This window comes from Vigna angularis, chromosome 5, assembly GCF_016808095.1.
Source record: "Vigna angularis cultivar LongXiaoDou No.4 chromosome 5, ASM1680809v1, whole genome shotgun sequence".
NCBI classification, from domain to species: Eukaryota; Viridiplantae; Streptophyta; class Magnoliopsida; order Fabales; family Fabaceae; genus Vigna; species Vigna angularis.
Window position 1 is genome coordinate 3,196,025 of NC_068974.1, and position 26,935 is coordinate 3,222,959.

The following is a 26,935-nucleotide window of genomic DNA, read 5'->3' on the forward strand; positions in this document are numbered from 1 at the left end:
TGATTTTCTATAGATAATATTAACTCTGAATTTCTTATCATATATGCTTTATCTTTTTTTCAATGATAGGTAGTATACTGAATGGTTCACTTTTTCTTGAAAGAATATATATATTTTTATTTTGATATATATATTTTAGTCTTCTTTTTTTTAAAAATAAAATATATTCGTAATTATCTTGAGAAATTATAAAGGCATAAAGAAAATAATATAATCTATATTATTTGATAAAAAGTACCTTTCTATTATTATTTTTATATTTTTAATTAAATAATTTTATTTTTTACTAAATTAAAATAATTTTATTATTCTACAATATACATAATCATACAATCTGAAATAATCAAATAACTTTATACTTTCTCAATTGAAAAACAACTCTATTTTACTAAAACAAAATAATTACTTGAATGTTAGTATTTGATGTAATTTATTTATATTACTAAATCTTTTCATTTTTCCAATAATGTTTTTAAAACTATATTTAAACAATTTTATATTCTTATTTATTTTTCAAATTATATTACTTTAATATAATCGAAATGCAGACAAAAAAAAACAGTTGTATTTTCGCTAAGCTATACACAATTAATAACATGTCACATATTAATTTCATTCGTAATTATTTTATACAAACAGTATACTAGCATTAATATTTTGGACAAAAGTTCAAAATATATTGGTGTATAATAAAATAATTTATAATTATGGTAATATGTTGGTGATAATAACAATCCTCTTATTACCATGGAACATGGAAGCTAACAAGGTAATATTAAATACGTATTTTCCTTTTATGATATATTTAGTCACGTTAACTTATTTTAATTTTTTAGTTTATTCTTTTTAATAACATATAAATTTTACTTGTAATATTATGAAATTTAGATAATTTTGATATTTTTATTTTAATTAATTTAGCTCACCCAAACACTGTTCAAGTACAACGGCGCGAAAGTGATATTAGGTATATTGTGTATCCTAATTTCCCAAAGGTTACATATTCAAACCTCTTTTTCTCAAGCTTCCGCCGCACCTTCTTCTCCTTCCCCCCTCAACCACCGCGCACAGACTCCATTCACCGCCACTCCACCGCCATCACAACCTCCTCCCCGCAACCTTACTGGGCGTGTCCGGCGAGACCATAACGTGCCGAAAGCAGCGAAGATGGTGGCTAAACCAGGTTCGGTGCCGGATTTCGGGCATTTGAGAGAGCTGTTTAAGCATCATATAGATTCCTTTGATCATATGGTAGACGCTGGATTGGAAACCGTTGTCCGCCACATCAAAGCCGTCGAAGTTTTCGACGATTTAACGTCCACAAAGCTTAGAAATATCCTTTTTCTTTGTTGATGAAAAACTCGATGCGTATTTAGTTTTTACTGTTTGAGTAAATGTTACTGTATGAAGTTGAAATGGTGATTATTGCAAAGTTGTTAAACTTTCTTAAGCTTAAAATGAATTAAGCTTGTCTATAAAACTAATATAAAGTTGCGAACTTCAGTTTCTGAAGGAGTTATATGTGAGAGCTTCGATGGAGATTGATTGCATTACTTAATTTTACCTTATGAGAGTATTAGCTCAATTTCTTTTTTGAAAAACGGAATTTCCCACTTTTCTTCAAAATGATTATAGAGTGGTTTAATCGGGTTGAGGGATTTGCATTTACTTGGATCCATATAGAGATGATGATGGGATTGATGTTTGTTCTCTTAACTTGGTTCTTACTTTCGTTGGAAAATCCAGTGCTGTATCCACCGCAGAAGGAGCGAATTTCGAGGACCATGCGTGAAGCTTTACTTCCGTTTGAAGCAAGTTTCAATCTTAAAATTTCGTACTTCGTATTATGCAGAATTTTATTATTGTTGTTATTTTTAATTTAGTGATTGATTTAGTTTTTCTGTTTTTTTTGTGAGCAGTGTAGACAGGCAAAAATTTCATATACAGGAAAGCTAACTGTAGATGTTTGCTTTCAATACAATGATGGGCCTGTTATTAGAGAAACTATAAATTTTGGGCAGTTTCCCATAATGTTGCAGGTTTGTTTACTCCCCATAAAGTACGAAATGAGAAGTTTTACATTATATATTTGATTTTTATTGTGTTCTTTCTTTAAGGAAATTGTTATTCTAAATAAATATAGATGTGTGGAAGTATCTGTTTTCGTAGGATTTGTTGTTTTGTCTGTATATAAAGAGGACTGTGGAATGTGTTTTTTTTAATATTTTTTATTTTTTATTTCTGCATCTTTGATGGTTGGAGAGCAGAAATAGTTCTGGGTGGATGAAAGTGGGAAATATTTACATGTAATAATTGACAATTTACTTTTCAAATGTGTAGTTTGAATTTGCCATTTTAATTTGTGAAACTGTTTATTGTGGCATGTGTGTAAATATTTTTTATTCTCTTGCAAAAAGAAAGGCACTAAAGACCTATTTACCTGTGATTTTTTTATAAAGTTGTTACAAAAAGTAGTTTAAGTTTAGAACTTTATTCTATGCGTGCTCGCTTGTTTGTATGCAAGTGTTTGTCTTAATATTTAATTTTAGTGCAAGCTTATTAAGTATATATTTTATTCCATGTGTGCTAGGTTGTTTGTGTAGGCAAGTTTTTGGCTTAATGTTTAGTTTTAGAGAAAGCTTATTAATTTCTGTGCATTGACAATGCCAAGCAGCGAGGTCAAGCTAATATTTGTGGCTTTGCACGTTTTAGTTTTTCAGTACTGTGCACTTTTATTAAAGGCTACCCTTTAACGTAGATTTATTAGCTACATTTGTTTGTGATTAACTGAAATGAAATCCCAGCAAATAAAAGAAAGAAATCAACATCTATTGTACAGTATCCACTTTTAAACATGGCAAAATGAAAAGAAACTGAATATTGATGCTATGACCTTTTCTGATTCCTGTACATGTCTACCAAGAAAAGCTTAATGATAGAAGCCATATTCTCTGTGCCAAATAAAGACACAAAAGTGCTGTATCATTGGAAACTATTCTTTTTGTCCTAAAGTTGAAAGTGTAGCATGAATTTTCCACTGCCGCAAAAACTTTAAACTTGCCATCCGTTTTTCTATCCTCCAACATTTTAAGCTATTTTTAGTTATTCGTCTAAACATTTTGTAATATTAGCATTTTACCCACTTAAGATTAAAAAAGAGAGAAAAATATATTTTTGGAGAGCTTGAAAGGCCCCTCTTATGATCTTTTATTTATAATGAGAGAAATCTGATATAATGAGAAGATGAAAGATTAAAAGTCTACACCATAATCCTAGTTATAGAACCATGTACAACTCATAGGTACAACATGAAGTAGTTCCCAATACAACTACCTTCTACCCAGATTTTAATACTTATTCTAACATACCCTATGAAAAACTTGAGTTCTTTTGAATTGAATTTTACATTATAATTCATATGCATTTATAAGCTAACAAGTTGTTTCTGGTTTATAAACCTGCTCTATTTCTACATAAATTTTGTTTTGCATATTTTCTTGTGCATTTTTATGCATGGGTTAGTTGTTTTAAGTGCAACTGTGCTCCAAACCTTACTAGTTGTGCTAGAAAATTAGTTTTTAATTATCTAATTCCGCAATTATGTTGAGTGTTTTTCTTTTGCCTGTACTGCTGCAGTCAAAGTTATGCAACTTAAGAGGTGCTGATCCTAAAAAACTTGTGTCCTACAAGGAAGAAGCATCGGAAATGGGTGGGTAAGTGGTTAAACCCTGTCTGTGAAACTTAATACATAATATTATAATAAAGATGAACTTCTTAGTTGTATAAACTCTTTTACGTGCAATGTTTCCTTTTGAAATATAGATTATGTGCCTGCATTTAGGAGAGTTGGTTCTTCATGTAGTAGCATAATAGAAGAGCTTCTATGACTCAAATTCATTTTATTATAATATTACGTTGATGGTCTGGCCTGGTCTCTATCCTGTTTTTACCTTAGGCTTTGTAAGCTTCTGACTTATGAGAGGAAAAGCTAATTAAATTTGAATAGTTGTTCAAGAACATATTTGTTCTTCACAACATAAACTTTAACTTAAAAGTTGCTGTTAATGAATAGCAATGAATCAGATATTACTTTAGGCTACAGTTAGTGAATCAATACTGAATCATCACAGGTTTTCTATTGTGAAGCTTGATTTAAAAAAGTTGTTCTGTTTAACCAGTATTTGATTTTCTTATTCCTTTCCATTCCTTAATTTGTTTCAACATGCTGATAATTGGTTTATCAAACACTTTTTTTTTTCAGCTACTTCATCTTGAATGGCCTTGAGAGGGTTATCAGACTGTTAATTATGCCAAAACGGAATTATGTAAGCAGTTTTTCGTGTTATGTTCTTTGCTTGCATTGAGTAAGCCTGTATCGTTGTATACTTATCTAGTTTCTGCATAAGGGTAATTGTGGATTTCTCAATCCCTTGTCATAGCTTTTAATTCCTTTTCTGGTTCCTTAAATGTTGTAGCCAATGAGTATGGTGCGGAATTCATTTAGTGAAAGGCGAGAAGGATACACTGATAAAGCAGTTGTAATAAGGTTTGTAATTGAAAAAACTTGCATGTCACTCTAATATTTTGTTTCTTGCTTGTGCATCATGAGAAGAGTGTTGTATGGGCTTTATTAAGAGTAATTTTGTTCAACTTTTGTAGTAAATAGTTTTCTATGGGTTTTGTAAACAATTAATATGTAACCCAACCCAAAGCAGTGTTAGCGTCACTGGAAAAATGTAGCAATGCGTTAACTAAATTTGTTTTAAACTTCGAAGTTAAAAGATGATAATCTTTAATTAATTCTATCATATTTTATTTGCTCTCTTTTCCTTGTTCTCTATTTTTGCATCCAATGGGTTACTTTTTTTTTTTATAAAAAGTGGACAAATTCAATTTAGGACAAGATGATTGACATATTTATAATTTCTTATGATTACGCTAAGAGTGGTTAGCCTCTTTCAAAGATAGTGTATAACTGATTGACCAATGTTAGTTTTGGTTAACTAGTCCTAAATGGGACTATGTCCAGCCAGATATTCTAATAGTGTTTTCTTCAGAAAAAATTGCCTTCTACAATTACATTATATTAATATCTAATGCGTTTTATTTGGTATGCATGTAATTAGATGTCCAATGCATTCATTACTATTTAAATTTTCTCCATTCATGGACTCTATCTTTTTTATCATCTTTTTCAGCAATTATGCCATTTTACTTTTGCCAAAAGTGAAATATGTTGATTTCTTTAGTGTTTAACCCATTGTTTAATGTTTTAGTATGATTTCTTTTGAGGTTTTATGTTTTAATGGCTAGGTGTGTAAGAGCTGATCAGTCTTCATTATCAATACGATTGTATTACCTTCGTAATGGGAGTGCAAGACTTGGTTTCTGGTAAACAGCCTTTTTGTTGATTAGAACACCTAGTCCAAACTATAATTTGTATTCCTAGAAGAATTCCCATGATTTGAGATGTAAGTAAACATATTCATCGTGGTAATCATTTTTCAGGTTAAGAGGAAGGGAGTACTTACTTCCTGTTGGCATTGTTTTGAAGGTAATGATTGCTGACTATTAATTTACAATAAAATTCTGTCTTACTCTAGCTTCCTGTATTCATCTTATTTCTCCATGATTTGGTTTTTGTATTTGGAGGATATATTTATGGTGCTAATGGTCATCTGTAACAGGCCCTCATTAGGACATCTGATCGCGAAATTTATGTAAAATTGACAAGTTGTTATAATGAAAAGTATGCAAAGGGAAAGGGTGCTGTTGGGACCCAGCTTGTTGGTGAAAGGGCAAAAATAATCTTAGACGAACTTCGAGATTTGTCTCTATTCACCCAAGATCAATGTCTAGAGTATATTGGTAGTTAACTTGACACTGTTCAAAGTCCCTTTTCCAAACAATTTGTATATTTTTTGTACTAATTATTCATTTTAAATCAGGAGAGCACTTCCAACCTATTATGCCTGAACTTAAGCAAGCCAGTTATCCTATTGTAAGTCTTTGATTTCATTATTATATATTAATAATGGTAGGTTATACTTCCCTCGTGAAGAATGTTTAAATTTAACTGCCCTTTATTTTGAAATACTAAATTCCCTTCCTTGTGCAGATTAACGTGTGCTACACTTAGTCTAATTTGACATGAAGAGTCTTTATGTTTTCATTATTTATTAATGTTGAATTACACTTCCCTCATGAAAAATGCTTAAATTTAATCGACTTCTCTACTTTGAATTATTACACTTTCATCCTTGGAGAGATTAGTATGTGCTGCACTTTAGTCTAATTTGACATGAACAAGCCTGACATAAACATGATATCCATTTAAAAAGAAATAAGGATTCCTCCCTGAAATACAGTGTCCTATATATGAAATTTCTAGGGGTTGAATCTTCCAATGCCAAAAAAGTCCCAAATTATTTTTTGTTGAAGAAAAAGGAGAGAAGCAAACTAAACTATTAATTCACACACATTAAAAAAAGGTTACAAGATTATTTAGTGGTAACGGCTTACAAGAAAAGCTATTGTTAGTAAGAGCTGATAGCTGTAAAATCTTGCAGCCGTAACAGTAAAGGTTAACATTTGTTCACTTGAACAATTATTCACTCTAACACCCCCATCAAACCCAAGGAGAAGATTTTTCATAACAAAAATTTTACACATTGAGTTTGTCTCTAAGAAAAGCAAAACAAGCTGAAGATAGAGGATTGGTAAGCACACCTGCCCTTTTATTGAGAGCGGGTATGTGATAAATGAAGAGCTCTGCTGCCTTAATCTTTTCGTGCACAAGGAAAACATCAATCACCATGTGTTTAGTGTGGTTATGAAACATCGGATTGTGAGCAATAGACACAACAATTTAATGAAACTTGGAGTCCAGTGAGCTAAGTAGAAATCCATGTTAATTTAGTAGAAGTTTGTGCCGGACTTCTATACTTAGCCTTAGTGCTAGAATGAGCACTAACTCACTGCTTGTGGGACCATCAAGATTTTAAATTGGGACCGAGAAGATGGATGCATCTAAAACATATGGTTTCTCATCAACATTAGATGACCAATCAGCATGACAAAAGACTTTAAATGACATATGACATGAGATGTCGGTGGAAGATGTAGTTCAAGGAACAAGGTACCTTTAAGATACTGTAGTTTGCATTCAATCACAACCTTGTGAGAATAAGCACAACCTATTCCAGGAAACAAATCCCTAAGATTGCAAGATTGATATGCTAGTAATACAACCAAGATACACCCAATATACATAGTTAAAACCAATAGGAATAAAATCTAAAACTTCCTAAAATATGTTGATTGAAACCACAAAAAAAAAATGGATTTTAAGAGTTCTGTGTGGTATAAATAATGGTATCTTATCAACCGGGCAATTCAGTATGTTGAGTATGACACCTTTGATATCCTTCTTTGTGATATCAACAGTGCCAAAATATTTCATGACAATGTTTCCTAGCCCTTATAATCAATAGAAAGCATATGAATATATCCATCGAATGCTCAAAGTATAACTTGTGTAGAACTTGGAAGCATTGATGCACAAAACACACGATTTCTCTCTTGGTGATAAGTTTGCTTGGACCTAAATGAAATGTCATTTTCTAGCTTAATAAGAATGTTAAGGTCTTAATAAAGGAAATCAAGCAACCAAAGATGCTTTAAGAAATTGAAAATCTAGATCTTTATTAAAAGAAATGGAATAGGGAATTACAAACATGAGAGAAGACGTGATCAACTTATTTATATGATATTCTATAGTGGTAAAGGCATAATCCCAAAATTGTAAAGGAAGGGAAGCATGATTCAATAAAGTGAGGCCCTAATCAATAGGGTTTTCTTTCTTTCAAAACCCCATTTTGATAGTGAGTATGAGGACAAATTAGCCTATAGTTAATACCATGGCTGATTGATATTCTCCACCCTAATTAGATTGAATATTTTTAACTTTTAAATTAAGTTGTAACTCAACCATGGATTTGGAGGTTTGAAAAATAGACAATGTGTCAACTTTAGACTTTCTTGGGAAAATTCAAGTGAACCTTGAATAGACATGCATGAAGAGCAAACATTTTATTGGATGGAGAAATTTTACCGTGAGTCTGATAATTTGCAATATACAAACATTGCTAAGTGAGATTTGTACATGAGGCAAATTGACAACTTTTGCTTAATTTTAACAGCTCTAACACCACCATTAAACAAAGAGCTATGCGGTTGAACAATTGAGGAGTTTGGAGGATAACTATTGCATCCACGTATATAAGAATAGAGTTCATCAACACCATCAATTCCTTGAACAACTTTATTCGTTCCTTGAGATTTGACAAGATACTTATTAGAATCAAACTCAAAGAAAACAAAATTATCTTTATCAAATTGACGAACACTTAACAAGGTTTTAACAATAGAAGGAACATGTAAGAAATTGTTTAGCTGAAAAATGATGTGTGAATCATGAAATGACACAAAGGTAGAGCAACCAACACTAGAAATACTTAAATGTTCATCGTTCCATATGAAAGTTTCATCAAAACCGTCAAAACGATTAAGTTGTTTGATATTTTTAGGTTCATTAGTTACTTGAAAGATTTCACCATAATCTTGTATCCACGAAGTATTTCCAATTCCTTGAGAATTAATTTCGTTTACATTATGTTGAAAAGTGAACTTTAAATCTTATTTAACCTTACAAAACCAACTTGTAAACTAAGGTTTGCACCTACTTATATACTTTAATATGACCTTATTTGTAGTCAGAGTGGCACTTCCAACACATGACACTTGGCCAAACTTTGTTTCAAGACTTAGTATTAGGATTGATCCATGTATTTGAGGTATTATTAAACAAAATTATCTTTAGCAAATTGACTAACACATAACCAGCTTTTAGCAATAGAAGGAACATGGAATGAATTGTTTAGCTGAAAATCATGTGAATCATGAGGTGACTCAAAGGTAGAGCAACCAACACTACAAATACTTAAATGTTGACCGTTCCATATGAAATTTTGATCAAAATCATCAACATGAATAAGTTGTTTGATATTTTTAGGTTCATCAGTTACCTGAAAGCTTGCACCATAATCTTGTATCCAAGAAGTATGTCCAAGTCCTTGAGAATTAAATTTTGTTACGATTACACTTGACCAAACTTTGTTCTAGACTTACTATCATGATTTACCCAAGTATTATAGGTATTACTGGATCCAGCAAAATAAGGAATATATTGTTGTGTAGCAGGATCAATGAAATACATAGAATCATGCTGTTGATAAGAAACATTAGATCTAAAATGATAGACATTTGCTATTTGAGCAAATTTTAGATTGAAAATTTGCAAATTTGCCACCACCACCACCACCACCACCACCACTATGACCTCTGCCAAAACTGCCACAACGAGGGCAACCTTGATTACCAACATCATGACCGTATAAAGCACTACTATAATTAAATGAAGGAGATACCAAACCTTGCATCTCTAACATATCGATCAATATGTGTTTGATGACCGTAAAAAAGAGCTTCAATTTTAGCAATTGGTGGGGTATGCTTTTTACTTTCAATAGCCAAATTTACAAGCACATAGTTAGAGAGATGTCCTTCAAGAATTGTATCAACATACACTTTTTGACGAATAGGAACTCCAAAATTGGTGGGTTTATTAACATCACTCTTAATCTTGAGAATATAATCTCCCATTGATTTGGAATGAGGTCGAAGTGTGTGCATCTTATTATGTAAATGAGGTGCACGAGATTTGTTTTATGGACAAAAATATTCATGAATGTTCTACCAATCCTCATAGGAGTGGATGGACCTAAGGATGCATGACAAGGTTGGCTAACCTTGCACCTCCTCAACTTATCAATCAAAAAAGTGTTTAATGATTGTAAAATAGGGCTTGAATTTGTGATGGATGATGTACTCTTTATGCTTTATATAACCAAAACAGCTGGTGGATAATTAGAGGGAAGTCCTTTAAGAATTTCATCCACATTTTTTTTTTGTTGGAGGATAACTTCAACACTAGTGGGTTCATCAACATAACTCTTAATCTTGAGAAGATAATCTCCCATTCATTTAGAACCAAGTCAAATTGTGTGCATCATGGTATGCAATTGATGTGTGCAACATTTGGGTTTGAATATAAAAAATATTCATGAATTGTCTACCAAACCTCATAGGAGTTGGCTAACCTAAATATGAGAGATAGAACTGACTCAGGGAGGGTTGATTGAAGCCCAACAAGTAACATTTTATCCTAAACATTGAACGCCTCATACTCTTGATTAACTTGGTCAAACTTGCAATCAATTTTAGTGAGATAGCAAAGCAGAACCACAAGATTCACAAGGAATCGCTGAAGCATATGCATTTTTATCACTTATTTAACATATTGTAGCTATTGAAGATAAATTGATTTATCATGCTTTTAAGCAATGGAGGTTGGGAAAGAATGCAAAGCAAAGCAAAAGCCGTATAAACAAATGAAGACTTCGCAAAGGTGAAGGTGCTTCAAAGAAGATTTGTGCGACATAAGTACCAAATAATAACTCATGATACCTGTGAAGAGAGATTTGCAAGAACAATAAGATGAAGCAACCTTACATTCGGAAAAGATGAAGCATCGAAAAAGTAGCTCTAGATACCTCTTGATGAAAAATAATCAGAGAAACAAGTTGAACTGTTTTTATATTTTCACACACTTTAAAATATGGTCACAAGATTATATATAGGCTATTGCTTATAACAAAAGCTATTGTTAGTAAAAGTTGACAACTGTAACAGTATAAGCTAACAATTATTCAGTCTTAACAATTTCATAAATGAAAAAGTGACCTCTTCTTCAACTCTCTTATTTATAGGTTACATGCTTTATTTCTTCCTCCAACCTAAGTAACTAACTATCTAACTAATCAATGGGTTTCCATATCAGAGCCTCTTACGACTAATATTAGTTCCTCCTTGCAAGTGTCAGTTCATTGGTAGTGTATTGAAGTTGTAAACTGGAGTTTGAGGATTTTGGATGTTGAAATTAAAATTGTTTGAATTCCTAGGCCAACAACAAGGGGTTATTCAAAAAATCATTCCATCTTATGAAGTTTTCAAAGTTTATAGGTAGGTGTTCAAATTAGTTGTAGGCAACACTAAGAGTCATACAGACTTAGAGGAAGGAAACTTGCCCCTTTAAGGATTCTAACACATTGTATAAAGGTAGAGAGAGATAATCCAGACACCAAATTTTCACTTTATGTTTGAGCCCCACATCCTATTCTTCTTGAAAGAAATATTTTGTTTATAAAAAAGTAAAAATTAAGACATTTTCCAGTGATTTTATGAAGTTCTTTGTTTTCTAGGTGGCTGAAGCTGTTTTGAAGGACTGCATATTAGTTCATCTGGATGAGAATTTTGACAAATTCAATCTTCTCATGTTAGCCACTTGCTCTTCTAATTTATGTGATGATTTTTAATTACTCAGATTATGTTCTTTCTTATGGACAAGAAATACTTTTGGTAAATGATTTATGTATTGTTTTCTCACATTTTTGTGTTTTGTTGGGCTCCTCCTTTTTTTCCCGCTTTAGCTTCATGTTGCAGAAACTTTTCTCGCTTGTAGACCAGACATCGGTTCTAGACAATCCTGATTCCTTGCAAAATCAGGAGGTTTTACTCCCTGGCCACCTGATTACACTTTATATCAAGGTATAAATGTTTTTCATTTTAATGGCTTAATGGCATACACTTAAAGTTTATATTTGGTCCCATTTGGCTTTTGGATATTGACTTTGATTTCAAACTTAGAATGGAATAGGGTTCAATTTCTGAAACACCTGTTCATTTGTGCCTTTTTGAATTGGTCAAGTTCCATATAAAACCCCAATTACATAAACCTTCATTGATTCTCTTAACCTTGATCCTACAACTGATGTAGAAGGGGCATTGTATTCTGTTGTTGACACTCTTGTTCCAATATATCTTGCTAGTTCATTATCATTTCGGCTTTTAGTTCTATTACTTTATCCTATGCTCTGGTTCACGGTTCTTTCCATCTATTAATGTTGATTCTTGTATTTTCGTACTTTTTATCTCAGGAAAAATTGGAAGATTGGCTGCAAAAAGGAAGAAGGCTTCTTATGGATGAGATCGATAAAAAGAGCAAGAATTTTAATATCAGCGACAGTATGTATACATTTGTTGGTTATTTGGGCTTGCTGTTTCTTGGATTTCTATATTGTTCTGTTTGTTTCAGCTTTATGTATAGTTTTTAAATTAGTATGGCTTAAGTTAAATTAATTATATGTAACTTTTGTCATTTTATTGTTTGCTTCTTTGGTATTGCAGTTGTTCAAATTAAGAAAATTATGGATAAAAATTCGTCAAAGCAAGTCAGTTCAGCAGTTGAAAACATGTTGAAAACTGGAAGATTAATTACACAAACGGGTCTAGATCTGCAACAGGTATTGACTTTCCAATTAGTTAAATTATGCGACTGTTTATAATTTTGCATTTGCAACCTGTCAATTGTTACATACTTATTTTTGTTTTCTTTCAATTTTTCAATTTCCTATTATTTAATAATAAACTTGATCTCCTTATACAAACTAAACCGAATTAGTTCAGGCTAGACACGCAAAGGAAAATCCAAAGCAATTGAAATTGATTGGTCCAGATCAAAGTATAACTTCAGCATGATCTGAACCAGCCCATCTGATAAGGCTAAAATAGAATTGGTGCTTTCTTTTTGGGTGCTTTTTCCTTTCTTCTTTTGATGTTCTTCCCATGCACCTTCTGTATGACACGTGCACTATGTTCATGTTGTTAATGGTGTCCTATGAATTATTGACATTTCAACAAGAATAATAAAAGTAACATTACATTTCAACACTTCCCCTCAACATAGAGATTGTAGATCATATGCACCAAGCTAGGAACATATAAATTGAATCCTAGGTCCTCTTAGGGATTTAGTTTGAATGTTTGCAATTTGTTCATTAGAGCTGAAAAACTCGGTAATAAAATCCTTGGACAATAGCTTCTCTCTAACAAAGTGAATCTGTATATGTTTTGTTTTCTCAAGAAACAATCGATTAGAGACAATATGAAGAGTTGCTTTGTTGTCACAATACAACTTCATCTCCTCATTTTCATAAAATTTCAACTCTTGAAGGAGTTTAAAAGTTTGCATGTAGCTGGGGCCACATATTGCTATTTAGGTTTTGCATTAGATTGAGAACACTTTTTTTACTTTTCCAAGATTCAATGTTCCCTCCAAGGAATACACAATATTTTGTGGTAGATCTCATGTCAACGTGACAACCAGTCGAATATGCACCACAATACCTTATGACTTGAGTACTTCCCTTGTTTACAATAATCCCCGTCCTAGGTTCCCATTTACAAATTTGAGAATTTTAATCACAACATTCTAGTGATAAATGTGGGGGCTGTGTAAATTGACTTACAACTCCCACTTGATAACTGTTAGATATATTATCTTTTATCTTTTAGTTGGTTTGTTATTATTTCTCATTTGTATTTTGGGCTTAGCCCATATTTCTTCTATTATAAATAGAGAACCCTATGTGTGTATTTTACACAAGAGGGATTAATTTAAATATAGTTTTTCACTATATTCAATATGGTATCAGAGCAAGTTCTCTGATCCTCTTCTGGTGGTCTCTGCTGTCTGTCGGCGGCCGGCCGCCATGGCCGCCGGCAGCCCCTAAAATTTCAGTGGGCAGTCCATTTTTCTTCTTAAATCTCTGCCACAGTCAGCACCAGTCCAGACCCAGTGTGCCACTGCTGTCGCCGCCACTTTCCGCTGCCGTCACTGCTAACTCCGGCCACCGTCGCCGCCGCTGCCGCCGCCGGCCACCGTCACAGATTCGACGGGTGACCTGCGGATCTGGACCGTCTCTTCGAGCGACGGCCAACCACGCTGGTTTCGAGAGCCACCTCTCAGTCACGCGCCGCCACGCAGCGCTTCTTTCCGACCAGTCCGCCGCCGCCTTGTCGCCGGCCACCGTCACAGTTCCGTCCGGCGACCACTGGATCTGGTTCGCCTCTTCACGCGACGACCAACCCCACCGGTGCCGGCGTCTGATTCTTCCCCACGCTCCGCCACGCGCCGCTTCTATGTTCGCTGCGAACAGGCGCGTACAGCTCACGCGCCGCCCTCTGGCCACCGGAAAGTCTCCGCGACTCCTCCATAGCCGTCGTCTGGACCTCCTCTCTCTGTTCAGACCCTCAGAGCAGCCATTGCTGCCATCTTCGTTTTTCCAGCGCCGTTTTGCCGCTGTCCGGCGCCGTTTTTCCGCTGTCCAGGCGTCTTTTTCCGCTGTCCAGGCGTCTTTTGCCGCTGTTCGGCACTGTTTGCCGCTGTTTGGCACTGTTTGCCGCTGTTTGGCGCTGTTTGCCGCTGTTCGGCGTCGTTTGCCGCTGTCCAGGCGCCGTTTGCCGCTGTCCAGGCACCGTTTGCCGCTGTCCAGGCGCCGTTTGCCGCTGTTCAGGCGCCGTTTGCCTCACACTCTTGAAGACAAATCATCTAGTTTAACACTGAGTTCATCTATTCCAAGCTTAGTTCATACAATTTGTATGCTCCAGCTTGAGGAGGAGTGTTAGATATATTATCTTTTATCTTTTAGTTGGTTTGTTATTATTTCTCATTTGTATTTTGGGCTTAGTCCATATTTCTTCTATTATAAATAGAGAACCCTATGTGTGTATTTTACACAAGAGGGATTAATTTAAATATAGTTTTTCACTATATTCAATAATAACAAAGACTAGGTCTTGTTATATTAAGATAAGTGAGTTTTCCAACCAACTTTATATATCTCCGAGTATGAGAAAATTCACCTTGGTCTCATTAACTTCTAATTTGAGTTCATAGGACTATCAATGGGCTTATAATTTGTCAGACCTATCTCCTTCAAAATATCAAGAACATATTTTCATTGTGAAATGATGATACCTTATGATTGCACTACTACAATACTATGAAAGTACTTTAGATAGGCTAGATATTTGGTTTGAAAGTGGCTGAATAAATGCTCTTTAGTTGAGCAATTCTAGTGATATCTATAATAACAATATCATTAACATAGATCATAAGATAAACACTTGTTAGAAGAAATATGACAATAAAACATTGTATGGTTTGTCTTACTCTGTTTCAATCCAAAAATTCACACAATATGACTAAATATACTAAACAAGCTTAGGGTGGTTGCTTTAATATACAAACGACTGAAATCACGAGCTTGCTTCCGATTTGACAAGTTTGTGAAGATTTTTTTTTATTGTAAAACGAAGTCATTTTTAGGACTCACCAAATTAGGGTTTTCTGATTTAGCTGAGTCATGAAGCTAATATTCTTCGCTCGTCTCCTGTGATTCACTAAAAGCTCTGCTTCGTCTCCTATGACTAAATCTTCCTAATTAGAGAAAAACATGTGTATGATCTTCTAGATTATTTTGTTTCCTTGTTTCCCTTTCTAGAAGATTAGATTGTTACAAATAGGAGTAAGAAGAATGTAATGACTATGAATGAAAATAATAAAATCATTCTTTTTTAGTTGAACCAGAAGCTTTGTGAAAATGGCTATAGTTAATAGGTATTTCTTGCAATATAGCCAAAATATATTAAGACCGAGTAAACTATATTAATGAATAGCAAGACTAATTTCTTAATTGCTTTAAATATCTTGTTTTGTTTCCTTGTTCCCCAACAAGTTATTCATAGCTTATTTTCTTCTTAATCAGAGGGCAGGATATACAGTTCAGGCTGAAAGGCTAAACTTTTTACGTTTTATATCACATTTTCGTTCCGTTCATAGAGGGGCCTCATTTGCTGGACTCCGTACAACAACTGTTCGGAAGCTATTACCTGAGTTAGTACTTTTTACATAATAAATATATTGTGATTTTATTATGATATACGTGCATATATATGTTTTTATGTAAATTTTTATATAATTATATAAATAGATCTTGGGGCTTTCTTTGTCCTGTGCACACGCCTGATGGAGAGCCTTGTGGATTGTTGAATCATTTGACTCGCACTTGTAGTAAGTTAATTTTTCTACTTTTTTCTGGTTCACTTATCTTCCTCTGTTTTCTTCTCCTAAATAGTAGACATTTTGCAACTAATTAGGAAGTGTACTTCTTAGTGACTTCCACATATGTGTCTGCCTTGATCTACCTCTTACACGGGTGAGCTTGTTTTTCATAAGTAATTTAATGAGATTGTGAATTGCCGTTTTTCAATCTGTAATTGCCTCTTCAAACAAAGTGAAACAGGTTTCTTAAACTAAACTAGATTCTTAGAGACATGCATGTTAGCTTTCAATTTATTTTAGGGAAAAATATAAAACAACTTGTAATTGTAACTTTCCGATCATGTGCTGATATTCCATGTATACCCTCATGCTTTCGCAGAGCTCGATTTTTAACATAGATGCATGATTTCATTCTATTTTAATCTCATACACTCTCCATTTTTCATGTGAATTCTGTCGCAGATGATCTCAATAGAGGTGTGAATAACAACTTTGTGATTTTGATCATAGGGCTTGTGTCCCTATGCATGGTAGTGTCATGTCAATTACCATCTTTATTGAACCTATATAATAATGTTAACATCAAATATATATTGGCTAAATATGTTAATTGTTATTTTTTCTGTACACCTAGGTATCTAATTTTTTTAGAAAAATATTAGAAAACTATATACCAAAGTTTACCGGGTTGGTTATTATTAATATAATGAAGGCTGTATATGTTTTTAATCTAGGTAAGTTTACCGTGTTTTGATTTTCGTTGTTGTAAATTTTATTCTTTCTTTTTAGTCTTCTAAAATTGAAAATTATTGTTTTTATTTGTTATAAAATGCACAAACTTTTGTAGTAATACATGTAAAATATTTTTTTTTGTTTTTCATCATTTAGAAATTTGGAATGACTAATTTTGATCCCTAACTTTTTAGATAGATAAATAACATATTTTATAATCCTAAAGAACTTTACTTGCTGACATTATATCACAATTCCACTCCACCACTTGGAATAGTCACTTGACTCTTCATTAAACCCATAATATTAAGGATAAAACAAAAACACACACACACACACACATATATATATATATATATATATATATATATATATATATATATATATATATATATATATTATAAAACTCATTAGATATCACTGTGATCCTTGACATCGGTGATCCTTGACATTTCAGTTAGACTGACACTTCAAGGATATCTATCATTTGTCATTACATGAAAATATCATTAAAAACGAAAGAATAGATACAAAAAACTCATGGGGGGACCCAACGAAAAGCCGTGAACAAAAAACAAGCCAGCTATGAAGCTATAAAACAGGCTAGTTAAAATATATTTAAGCCTATAATGAATTAGAATTCAAAGACTTCTACATTAAATATATATGTATGGAATGGACATTGGCACCCATTTTGTTATTGTACTTCGAAAATGAGTTTTTATTGCAAGTTTTCAAATGACGCTGTGTATCATTTAGTTTTTTTAAATTATTTTTTCAAACAAAACTCATGATATTAAAAGCTCATTTTGTTAAATGATATTAAATGATGCTGTGTATGAATCAGTTTTTTAACATTCTGTTTCCAAGCAAAACTCATGATATTAAAAATATATTTAAGCCTATTATGGATTGCAATTAAGAGACTTCTACATTAAATATATATGTATGGAATGGACATTGGCACCCATTCTGTTATTTCACTTGCAAAATCAGTTTTTATAGAAAGTTTTCAAATGACGCTGTGTATCAATCAGGTTTTTAACATTCTGCTTTCAAACAAAACTCATTAAAAACTCTTATTTACTTACAATAAATTCTTTTAAAAATCAATGCACTTAGTATGAACATGAGGGTATATGAATTTGTTTTTGAGGATGCTGATTTCTTTAACATGGGCTGAAATTTTTTTAATTGCATTCGAAAATAACATGGACATCATGTGGGATAGTGCAGTGGATTGCACCAAAAAAAGAATAGATGGAGAAGCAGCGACAGCAGGGACGACAATCAGTAATTACATTTCTCAAATATAGTATTGTGTTGCTCATGATACCCGCGAGGGTGAGTCCAAATTAAAATTATGGCCAAGGAGTCAGCAGTTTGAGTTACTTGGTTGGAACTTTTGGTTTAACCTGAAACACTTAGTTGGCCGAAAGAGTGGTGTAGTTAAACTCCTCCATCTAATATATCACGGCATAAATGTTTACTGTGTCTAACTATCAAACAAGAACACTGCTATTAATTTGTGTATGATAAAATATTAAAAATTATTCAGAAGCTTGATTAATGACATTTTTGCATTAGATTAATTGTTCATTAATCCAGAATCCAATCATTGTAGTTAATTCTTTTTTCCGCTTCTGTATTTCAGGGATAACATCATTCTTTGATTCTCAAGGAAAAATTAAAGATTATTTTAAAATAAAAAAGTCCATCGAAGATATTTTAAAGGAGGTTGGGATGACACCATCAGTGCCAAACACACCTCTTCCTGGTCCACCTGAAGCTCTTACTGTTCTCTTAGATGGTTGTGTCGTTGGTTGTATAGCATCCAGTGAAGTGGAGAAAGTTGTGGCTTACATACGAGCATTAAAAGTTTCATCTGCTTCAGTGGTTCGTTTTTGGTCAAAATGCCGTGCTTCCTTAGTTAAATATTAATTGGTATTGACTTAAAACTATTTGGCACAGATTCCTGTTGACATGGAAGTGGGATATGTTCCTTTGAGCATGGGTGGAGCCTATCCTGGTCTATACCTTTTCACATCCCCTGCAAGATTTGTTCGACCAGTAAAAAATATATCAATTCCTCCCAATGGAAGTGAAAACATTGAATTCATTGGGCCATTTGAGCAGGTAATTGCAAGTTTTTCTCGTGTATTATATGATTATTTGGAGCTATTCTAAAAAAAATCATCACTGATGAGTGCTTTCAACTTAGGATTTGCCAATTTTTAACTGTTTTTGTCTGTTTTTTTAACAGGTTTTTATGGAAATTAGATGTCTTGATGGAGGAGATGGTGGAAGAAAAAGTTCATTTCCTGCAACTCATGAAGAAATCCACCCAACAGAAATGCTTAGTGTAGTTGCAAATCTCACCCCGTGGTCAGATCATAATCAGAGTCCACGAAATATGTATCAATGCCAGGTTCTATAATCTTTTGTCTTGGTATCCAAATCTACCGAAGATACAAAATTTTTTACTCTGGGTTATGATGTAGATGGCAAAGCAAACAATGGCATTCTCTTCACAAACAATTCAACATCGTGCAGATCAGAAATTGTATCATCTTCAGGTTTGTTCAAATCAGCATGTTGAAAATTACAGATACACTATGTTTGAAATAAATTGTTGTATGTGACAAGGGAACCAAACTAATTGGTCTGTAGTATGTGATATATAATTGTATCACTTGAATATGTGTGATATAATTATTTTTGTCTAATCATAACAATCTGTCACCAAATTATCCACTTCATGGGGTATACTGTTATTATTTGTATTCGATTCTCCTTAGATTGTTATAACTTAAACATTTTGGTTATTTCCAGACTCCTCAGACTCCCATTGTACGCACAAGTACATATAGTAAGTACAACATTGATGAATTTCCGACAGGCACAAATGCTATAGTGGCAGTTCTGGCTTATACAGGGTACGAGCTTTAATGCAACACAACTGTAGCTTTTATCATCCAGCACTATTAACAATTATTTTCTGTTAACTAATTACAGATATGATATGGAGGATGCCATGATTCTAAATAAGTCTTCAGTGGAACGTGGAATGTTTCATGGACAAATATATCAGGTTAGATACTGCCGCATCCATTTATGCTTTCTTGACATAATGCATCATAATTAATTTTCTTTGTTACTTCATATTGAGGTTCTGCGACTTTGTTTCATGTTAAAGTTTTAGCAGTTTTCTTTCAAATTTCATTGTTGCTCTAAGTTTTCTGTTCGCAAGACTATTCCCCTTCCAACATGTTCTTTCACACTCGATGCAGCCAAGTACTAAAATGAAACCTAGCCTTTGTACTATAGGAAGTTGGGATTTTCTATTAAGCACTGTTTTGTTGTAATTACTGTCAGTCTCTTAGTCGAATATCTTTTTGTTGTTTTTGGATGACATTTATTATTAGCATGAGGTATTTATTTGTCAGAGAGAGAATGCGAAAAAAAAACAATGCAATCTATGTAGAACTGAGCATATATTAACGTAGTGATAAATATACAGATCCTAGTTTCCCTATTTGATATACATTATACGTTGAACCTTAATCTCTTGTACGATGAACCTGGACAGCAAAGTGAAATAAGATTATTATTCAACAATATTTTTATCTTTGACATCCATTTTACCCTTTTCTGGTGTTCTCATTGTCTGCTTATATTCACATCCTTTGTTAATTTGTGTTGCTGCAAATTCTGATACCAAATTTTCTTTCTGTGACTGTTTTTGGAAGACGGAAACTATTGACTTAACTGAACAAAGCAAAAAGTCAGACCAATCTTCGAGAACGTTCAGAAAAAGTAATGTAGAGAAATCATCTTATCCCTCTATTGATTCAGATGGACTTCCACATGTTGGTCAGGTATTGTGCCTTTGCCCATCTATCTCTTTTCTCTTGACTTCAATTTTGTCATGTAAAAACTTATTGTATGACTTTCAGATGATACAACCAGATGAACCCTATTGTAGCATTTATAATGAAGTTACAAGTTCCACACGCACCTATAAAAGAAAGGGTTCTGAAGCTGTTTATGTCGATTATGTTGCTGTGGATGTCAAAAACACGAAGCACATTCAGAAGGTGAATCAAGAAAGCTCTTTATAATTTTCTATCTTTATTTGGTGAACTAATATTTCTGTTTAAAAAGAACAATATATTGTGCTCCTTTCATGTTTTTGTTTAGTTCTTTTCCATTTTGGACGTGCAAGTAACACAGCTATTCGCAAGACTATTACCCTTTTTTTATTTGCTGCCACCCTATTGTTATATAAGTGAAGGATGCTTATGTGTTTTCTTGTCTGTTTTTATTTCCTCTTCAATAAAATTTTATCCTTTTATAATTCATATCACAACAATTGTATTCCTAAATTTGATTTGTTTATGTGACGACAGAATATTTGATTTGCAGTTGAAGTTATAATTTCTATTCATCTTTGATAAAAATTGATATTTTCTTCTGCATTTGTAATCTGAATGTTGTTACCAGAGATATGCTACTGGCAATGGAAACATAAACTCAAGCTACTTTGTATTTACTGTAGCTTGATTTTATCAGTCAGTTAATCTAGAAACGAAACGAAACTAAATTGAGAATTTGAGAAGATGAACTGAAAAATGTTATTATCACATCATACTGAAAGCATGAGTACAGAAATGTATTTATATGCATTGCTTACTGACACAAAGACTGACAGCTGCTAACTCCTTAATAAAACCTACAGCTGTACAAAATGACTTACATGTAATAACTATGTAAACTATACAGACTAATTTGTTTATACTAACAATTAATGTATTTTTTTACAAATCTTGTAGTTCTTTGTTGGATTATTCACTTTCATCTGCTGATTTATATAGTTTGTGCTTGTAACTATTTGGAGCAGGTTAACATACGCTTTCGACATCCTCGGAACCCTGTTATTGGGGATAAATTTAGCAGTAGACATGGACAGAAAGGTGTTTGCTCTCAGTTGTGGCCAGATGTTGATATGCCATTTTCTGGAAATACTGGCATGCGCCCTGATCTCATCATCAATCCCCATGCATTTCCTTCCAGGATGACAATTGCTATGCTTTTGGAATCAGTTGCCGCTAAGGTACTACAATGGAGTAATGTGTGAAAAATATCATAATGCAAAATCCTTATGAGTGAAGATTATCATATAAATTATGAAAATTTTCCGTTTGTAGTTGATGTCGTAGTAGTCAATAGTGCACTAGCGTAGTGGAGTGCCCTGGACTGCTATGGGATTCTATTAGTGGAGTAGCTTTCACTAGTGGCCATTGATAGTCCGTAAAAATAGTGGCATTCATTAACAAATTTTTACCCCTGGAATACTGTAGTTACTTCTGTTCTGACCTCGGTTACTTCACAGTTTATAAGACTCCGTTTTCATCTGCTTTTGTTCTTTCTTCTTCCTTTAGACTTCCCTGTTCACATTTTCCTAATTACTGTCTAATTTCTTGTGCTTCTTTTTTATTAATTTCAATATCATCTTTCTTTTTCAACTTTCTTACCGTGTTCTTGTATTATTTATTATAAATTTCTTTAGTTTAGGGCGTTTTGCTTTTGACGTATTTGTACATGTAGTGCATTTGTTCGTATGTCATAGTCTTTTGTGGAGGATAATTTGTTGATTTTTATGACAAATTTACAATTTGTAGATAAATCAACTTTTGTTTTTCTAATCATACCCTTATTTCTTCTTTTTTTATTATGCATTGGAAATTGTTTGGAGTGAAAACTGTAAGGGGTATAACATTGCATTGAAAATAGAAGAATTAAATGTTTTTCTTGGTTTAGGTTAAAGAACCTTGAGCTGACGTCCTTATAGGAATATAGGTACTTATTAGTTTGTATTATAAAATTTAAAAAATAGTAGCCACCCTGCTATCTGGCTAGAGCAATTTCCTTGTTGACTGGTTCACTGTCCAAAATTCATCACTACGTTAGGTGGAAGACAGGATATCTGGTTCCCTTAATTATTTTTCCGAGGATCATTGTTTAGGTTTGTCTGCACTTTTTACCAATTATGTTAGTAACTTGAAGCTCCATACTTGTAATACAAAAATGATAGCTTGTATTTGTAGTGTTCACGAATCATCTTTCAAGTTTAAATTATTTATTAAAATTTTGTATCAATACAAGTGGGATTGTACTATGTTTAGATAAATTACAGTATTTATTGTATGTACAATGATTAATAATGACTTAGAAAACTTGATATGTTTATTCTAATTAATATTTGTATTTTTATGATGTTATAATTATATCAATTTCTTAGGTTCTGTATCTTATTTGTGCTGTATCAGTCTCACTTCTGAAGGCATGCATGTTTAATGATAATTTCTTCTTGCAGGGAGGTTCCTTACGTGGAGAATTTGTAGATGCAACTCCATTTCGAAGTTCAGTGAAGAAAGACGGTGAGGGATCTGATTCAAAATCAGGTTCACTTGTGGATGATCTTGGTCTTATGCTAAAAGAAAAGGGATTTAATTATCACGGTCTGGAGGTTTTATACAGCGGTGTTTATGGAACAGAACTAACATGTGAAATATTTATTGGGCCTGTTTATTATCAGCGGCTGCGTCACATGGTTTCAGACAAATTTCAGGTGAACAAATTCACTGCTCTCACTTCCTATAAAGTCATCAACAAAAGGATACTTCTCCATATTTTCTGTGATAGCACGTCGAAAATGTCATGTTTTCTAGCTTAAGAGTGTGGTTTTTATAAACTGCATAATGTATATCAAATTTAAGCTCAAAAGATTTCTATGCTGGCGGGACTGTAACAGTAGAACATAACTTTGTTCTTTTGAGTTGCTTTCTGCTGACAACTATTTCTGTTAGAAATCTAGGTAAGAATCCTAACTTTCTAATTCACTCGCACACCTCAGTAAAACTCACAACAAGAAATGGTAACGAATTGAACTGTATTTACATCAAAGAATCAAGAATACAACTAGGAAAATCTAGGAGCTTAACCTCCTTCACCATGTCTGAACCGGTCTACAAACTCAAAGGTAAAAACTGTCCATTTGTAACTACAAAAGAGGTCCTTTTTATAGACCTTTTCCCGCCCCCTTAACTGCTCAACAGTTAAGTACTCATCTTTATTTCTCTACTATCTTTCTCCTTTCATAAACCCTCCAGGTCCTAACAATTTCAGAGACATTTTGAATAAATAACAGTTTTAATATTGAATCTTGTTGACAAGTAGATTGATTGCTCGGTATTTTTGTTCACGTTTCCCCACTCCTTCCGAGTTTCAATAAAGGGTTAAGTTCCTACTGCCCTATAAACTAAAAAATAATAACAAACGTTGTTTGATACCATGTGCTTTTTCCTTATTACAGGTTCGATCTACTGGCACAATTGATCAGGTCACCCGGCAGCCGATAAAAGGACGGAAGCGTGGTGGAGGAATCCGATTCGGTGAAATGGAACGTGACTCTCTGCTTGCGCACGGAGCTGCATATCTTCTGCATGATAGGTTGCACACATGTTCTGATTATCACATTGCTGACGTATGTTCTCTGTGTGGAAGCATGCTTACAACAACATTCATCCAGCCTCAAAAGAGGCCGGTGCGCCAGATCGGTGGGCTACCTCCCGGAAGAGCCGCGAAGAAGGTTACTTGTCATGCTTGCCAAACGAGTAAAGGCATGGAGACTGTTGCCATGCCCTATGTATTCAGATATTTGGCTGCAGAGTTAGCTGCAATGAACATAAAAATGACTCTCAAGCTCACTGATGGAGCTGAAGTTGGAGCCTAATATGTTTAGACTGTAGTGTAGTCTCAGCTGCTGTTAAACTGATTGGATGTGACGAGCTTGTGATTGCAGCATGAATCTTCAATGGAGCTCAGATGCTTGCTCATATCATGAAGAGTTACAAATTTTGGTGACCCTTTCAGCAGAAATTTTGCTCACATCATGGAGAGTTAAAAATTTTGGTAAGATTTGAAGTGTTATTCATTTTGTCAATTGTTATGTGGAAATTGTTCGACTGATTAAGACGGTGAGAAGACTTTTTGGATTTTGTAGTTATTGTAAATTCTATCGTAGCCTTAAGTTGTGTTTTTGATTATTGCTTGATTATAGATATAATTTTATATTACTATTTTGCATATTACGAGTAAATTTATACAACTTTTTAGTTTAATGATATACTTAGTATGTAGACCTTTCGTATGCCGTCAATTAATTAAAACTCACTTTACCTAAACCTTGGAATCGCTAACTTCCACCCGAATATGGTTTTTCACTTTACTGCACAAAATATTCAATAACTCCTTTAGAATTTTATGTGAAGTATATTTGGAATTATATGGAGCATTTTCCAAAAAATTTTTGCAACTTCATCATTGCATGATGCTATGAGTTTTATCATCTCAAAAAAATTGACTTGGTTCCTTGATTAAATAGTGTCATCTTGACGTCTAAAAGCACCTTGAAGTGAAAAAAAAAAACAAACTGTGTCAATTGAAGTCTTGAGATACAATTATACTTTAGCTTTGGGCTTTCAAAACATTCCTAATATGGTAATTTTGATTTTATAAGTTTTGACAAACTCTCACTACATTATTGTGAAGGATCCTTTCTTATGTGTTTAAGGAAAGCATAATTTTTTCCATTTTTAACTTTTTTTCAACTTTTAAAACCTATGAAAAAAAACAGTCATCAAAGTTAAAACAATAATAAAGGCAATCAACCCATTGACAAATTCGAATTTAATTACAAACAACAATGAAAACATCTGAACTAGGGTGGCTGCTTGGTTTTTTACTAAAAAGATAATAAGTTAAGCAATATATGCAACATCTTTTAGTGGCGAATACTTTAATTACGAAGAAAATTTATTAAATAAGTGTATTGAAATCTTTTTGGATGATCATTTTTATCCGATTACGGATAATTTTTTAGATGTATTTGATATGTACTCTAATTTAGATAAGTCTTTCGTACTTCATTGATAAGATTTAGTCGATATTAGCTTGGAGAGTTTTTTTTTTCATTTTCTTCAATTCTTGGATTCTTATGAAATTTCTTAAGCTTAGTTAACGTAGATACATTTCTTTTATCTTCATCACAAGTCTTTCTTCTGAAAAAAGAATCAATTCTTTTATTCTTGATCATAATGTTACAAATATAAATTTATCACCTCTCACCTATTTACAAAAATATAAATTTATCACAGTAGACAAATTAATCACATGCAAGAAGAAAATAATTTTCTTAAAAAAGGATAAAAAATAAACTTGATCAGTCTAACATGTTCCTTAACTCTTCAATTTCAATGTGGTGAAATTTAATTTTGAAAAAGATGAGAGATTGAGGAGAAAATTTGGATAAAAAAAGAGGCAAGAAACAAACGAAGATACAAGACACATAAAAGAAAAGAATGAAGAAAAGGAGGGTGAAGAGAGAGAAATTAAATAAAGAAGGTGAAGATCTGTAATATCATTTGCTTCTATAACATAGAGAAATAATCATCACAACAAGTAAAAACCATAACCACTAATTTACAATAAAATATATATATATATATATATATATATATATATATATATATATATATATATATATATATATATATATATATATATATATATATAATGATAAAATACCACACCAAACTTTACCCAAGCTTTTTCATTAATTCATCCATACATAATTACAATAATTGTTGTTTCATTTGACGACAACAAATCTGTGTAGTCTTAGTCTAAAAGATTCAATGATCAATATAAACATAACCCTCGTGTACGTAACCTACCATCAAAACTAGTTCATTTCTAGAGTTAAACCCTCTTCCTTTATGTTCCTCAAGAATTTCCAAATAGAGTCTATTTCTTTATACTCTTCCACGAGTTTTACTTGTGAAGTCAAATATTGATATAGCTCTGACGGTAGCCAAAGTCCTCTAGTTTCTAGAATCATCTCACCTCTTGTTGAGACACACACACTTCTTACCCATCATCACGACATATGCGTGTATTACATTCACAACAACACACATTCTATTTCATAATATTTATTAAAAACCATCCACCTAAATTACAATAACATTAAAACATTGCAATGAATATACAATTTAA

General features: G+C 33.0%; 1 protein-coding gene across 2 annotated transcripts; it reads left to right on the forward strand.

Annotated features, from left to right (window-relative positions):
• The first annotated feature begins 967 nt into the window (after positions 1–967).
• On the forward strand, positions 968–24,969 carry LOC108326108 (DNA-directed RNA polymerase I subunit 2). 2 transcript variants are annotated; one of them, XM_017559385.2, is made up of 27 exons: positions 968–1,333; positions 1,729–1,811; positions 1,920–2,039; positions 3,637–3,713; positions 4,262–4,325; positions 4,476–4,546; positions 5,314–5,391; positions 5,509–5,554; positions 5,688–5,868; positions 5,949–6,001; positions 11,382–11,455; positions 11,610–11,727; positions 12,117–12,204; positions 12,367–12,482; positions 15,789–15,916; positions 16,014–16,093; positions 18,471–18,712; positions 18,788–18,952; positions 19,080–19,244; positions 19,318–19,392; positions 19,649–19,752; positions 19,832–19,907; positions 20,566–20,694; positions 20,773–20,913; positions 21,717–21,929; positions 23,193–23,447; positions 24,192–24,969. In XM_017559385.2, the coding sequence occupies exons 1-27, from the start codon at positions 1,168–1,170 to the stop codon at positions 24,609–24,611; spliced, it is 3,528 nt and encodes a 1,175-aa protein (XP_017414874.1). In that variant the 5' UTR covers positions 968–1,167; the 3' UTR covers positions 24,612–24,969. The 2 variants fall into 2 exon arrangements, with proteins under 2 accessions (XP_017414874.1, XP_052733871.1); XM_052877911.1 differs by having other exon boundaries at positions 968–1,183; positions 1,747–1,811.
• Positions 24,970–26,935: the final 1,966 nt, after the last annotated feature.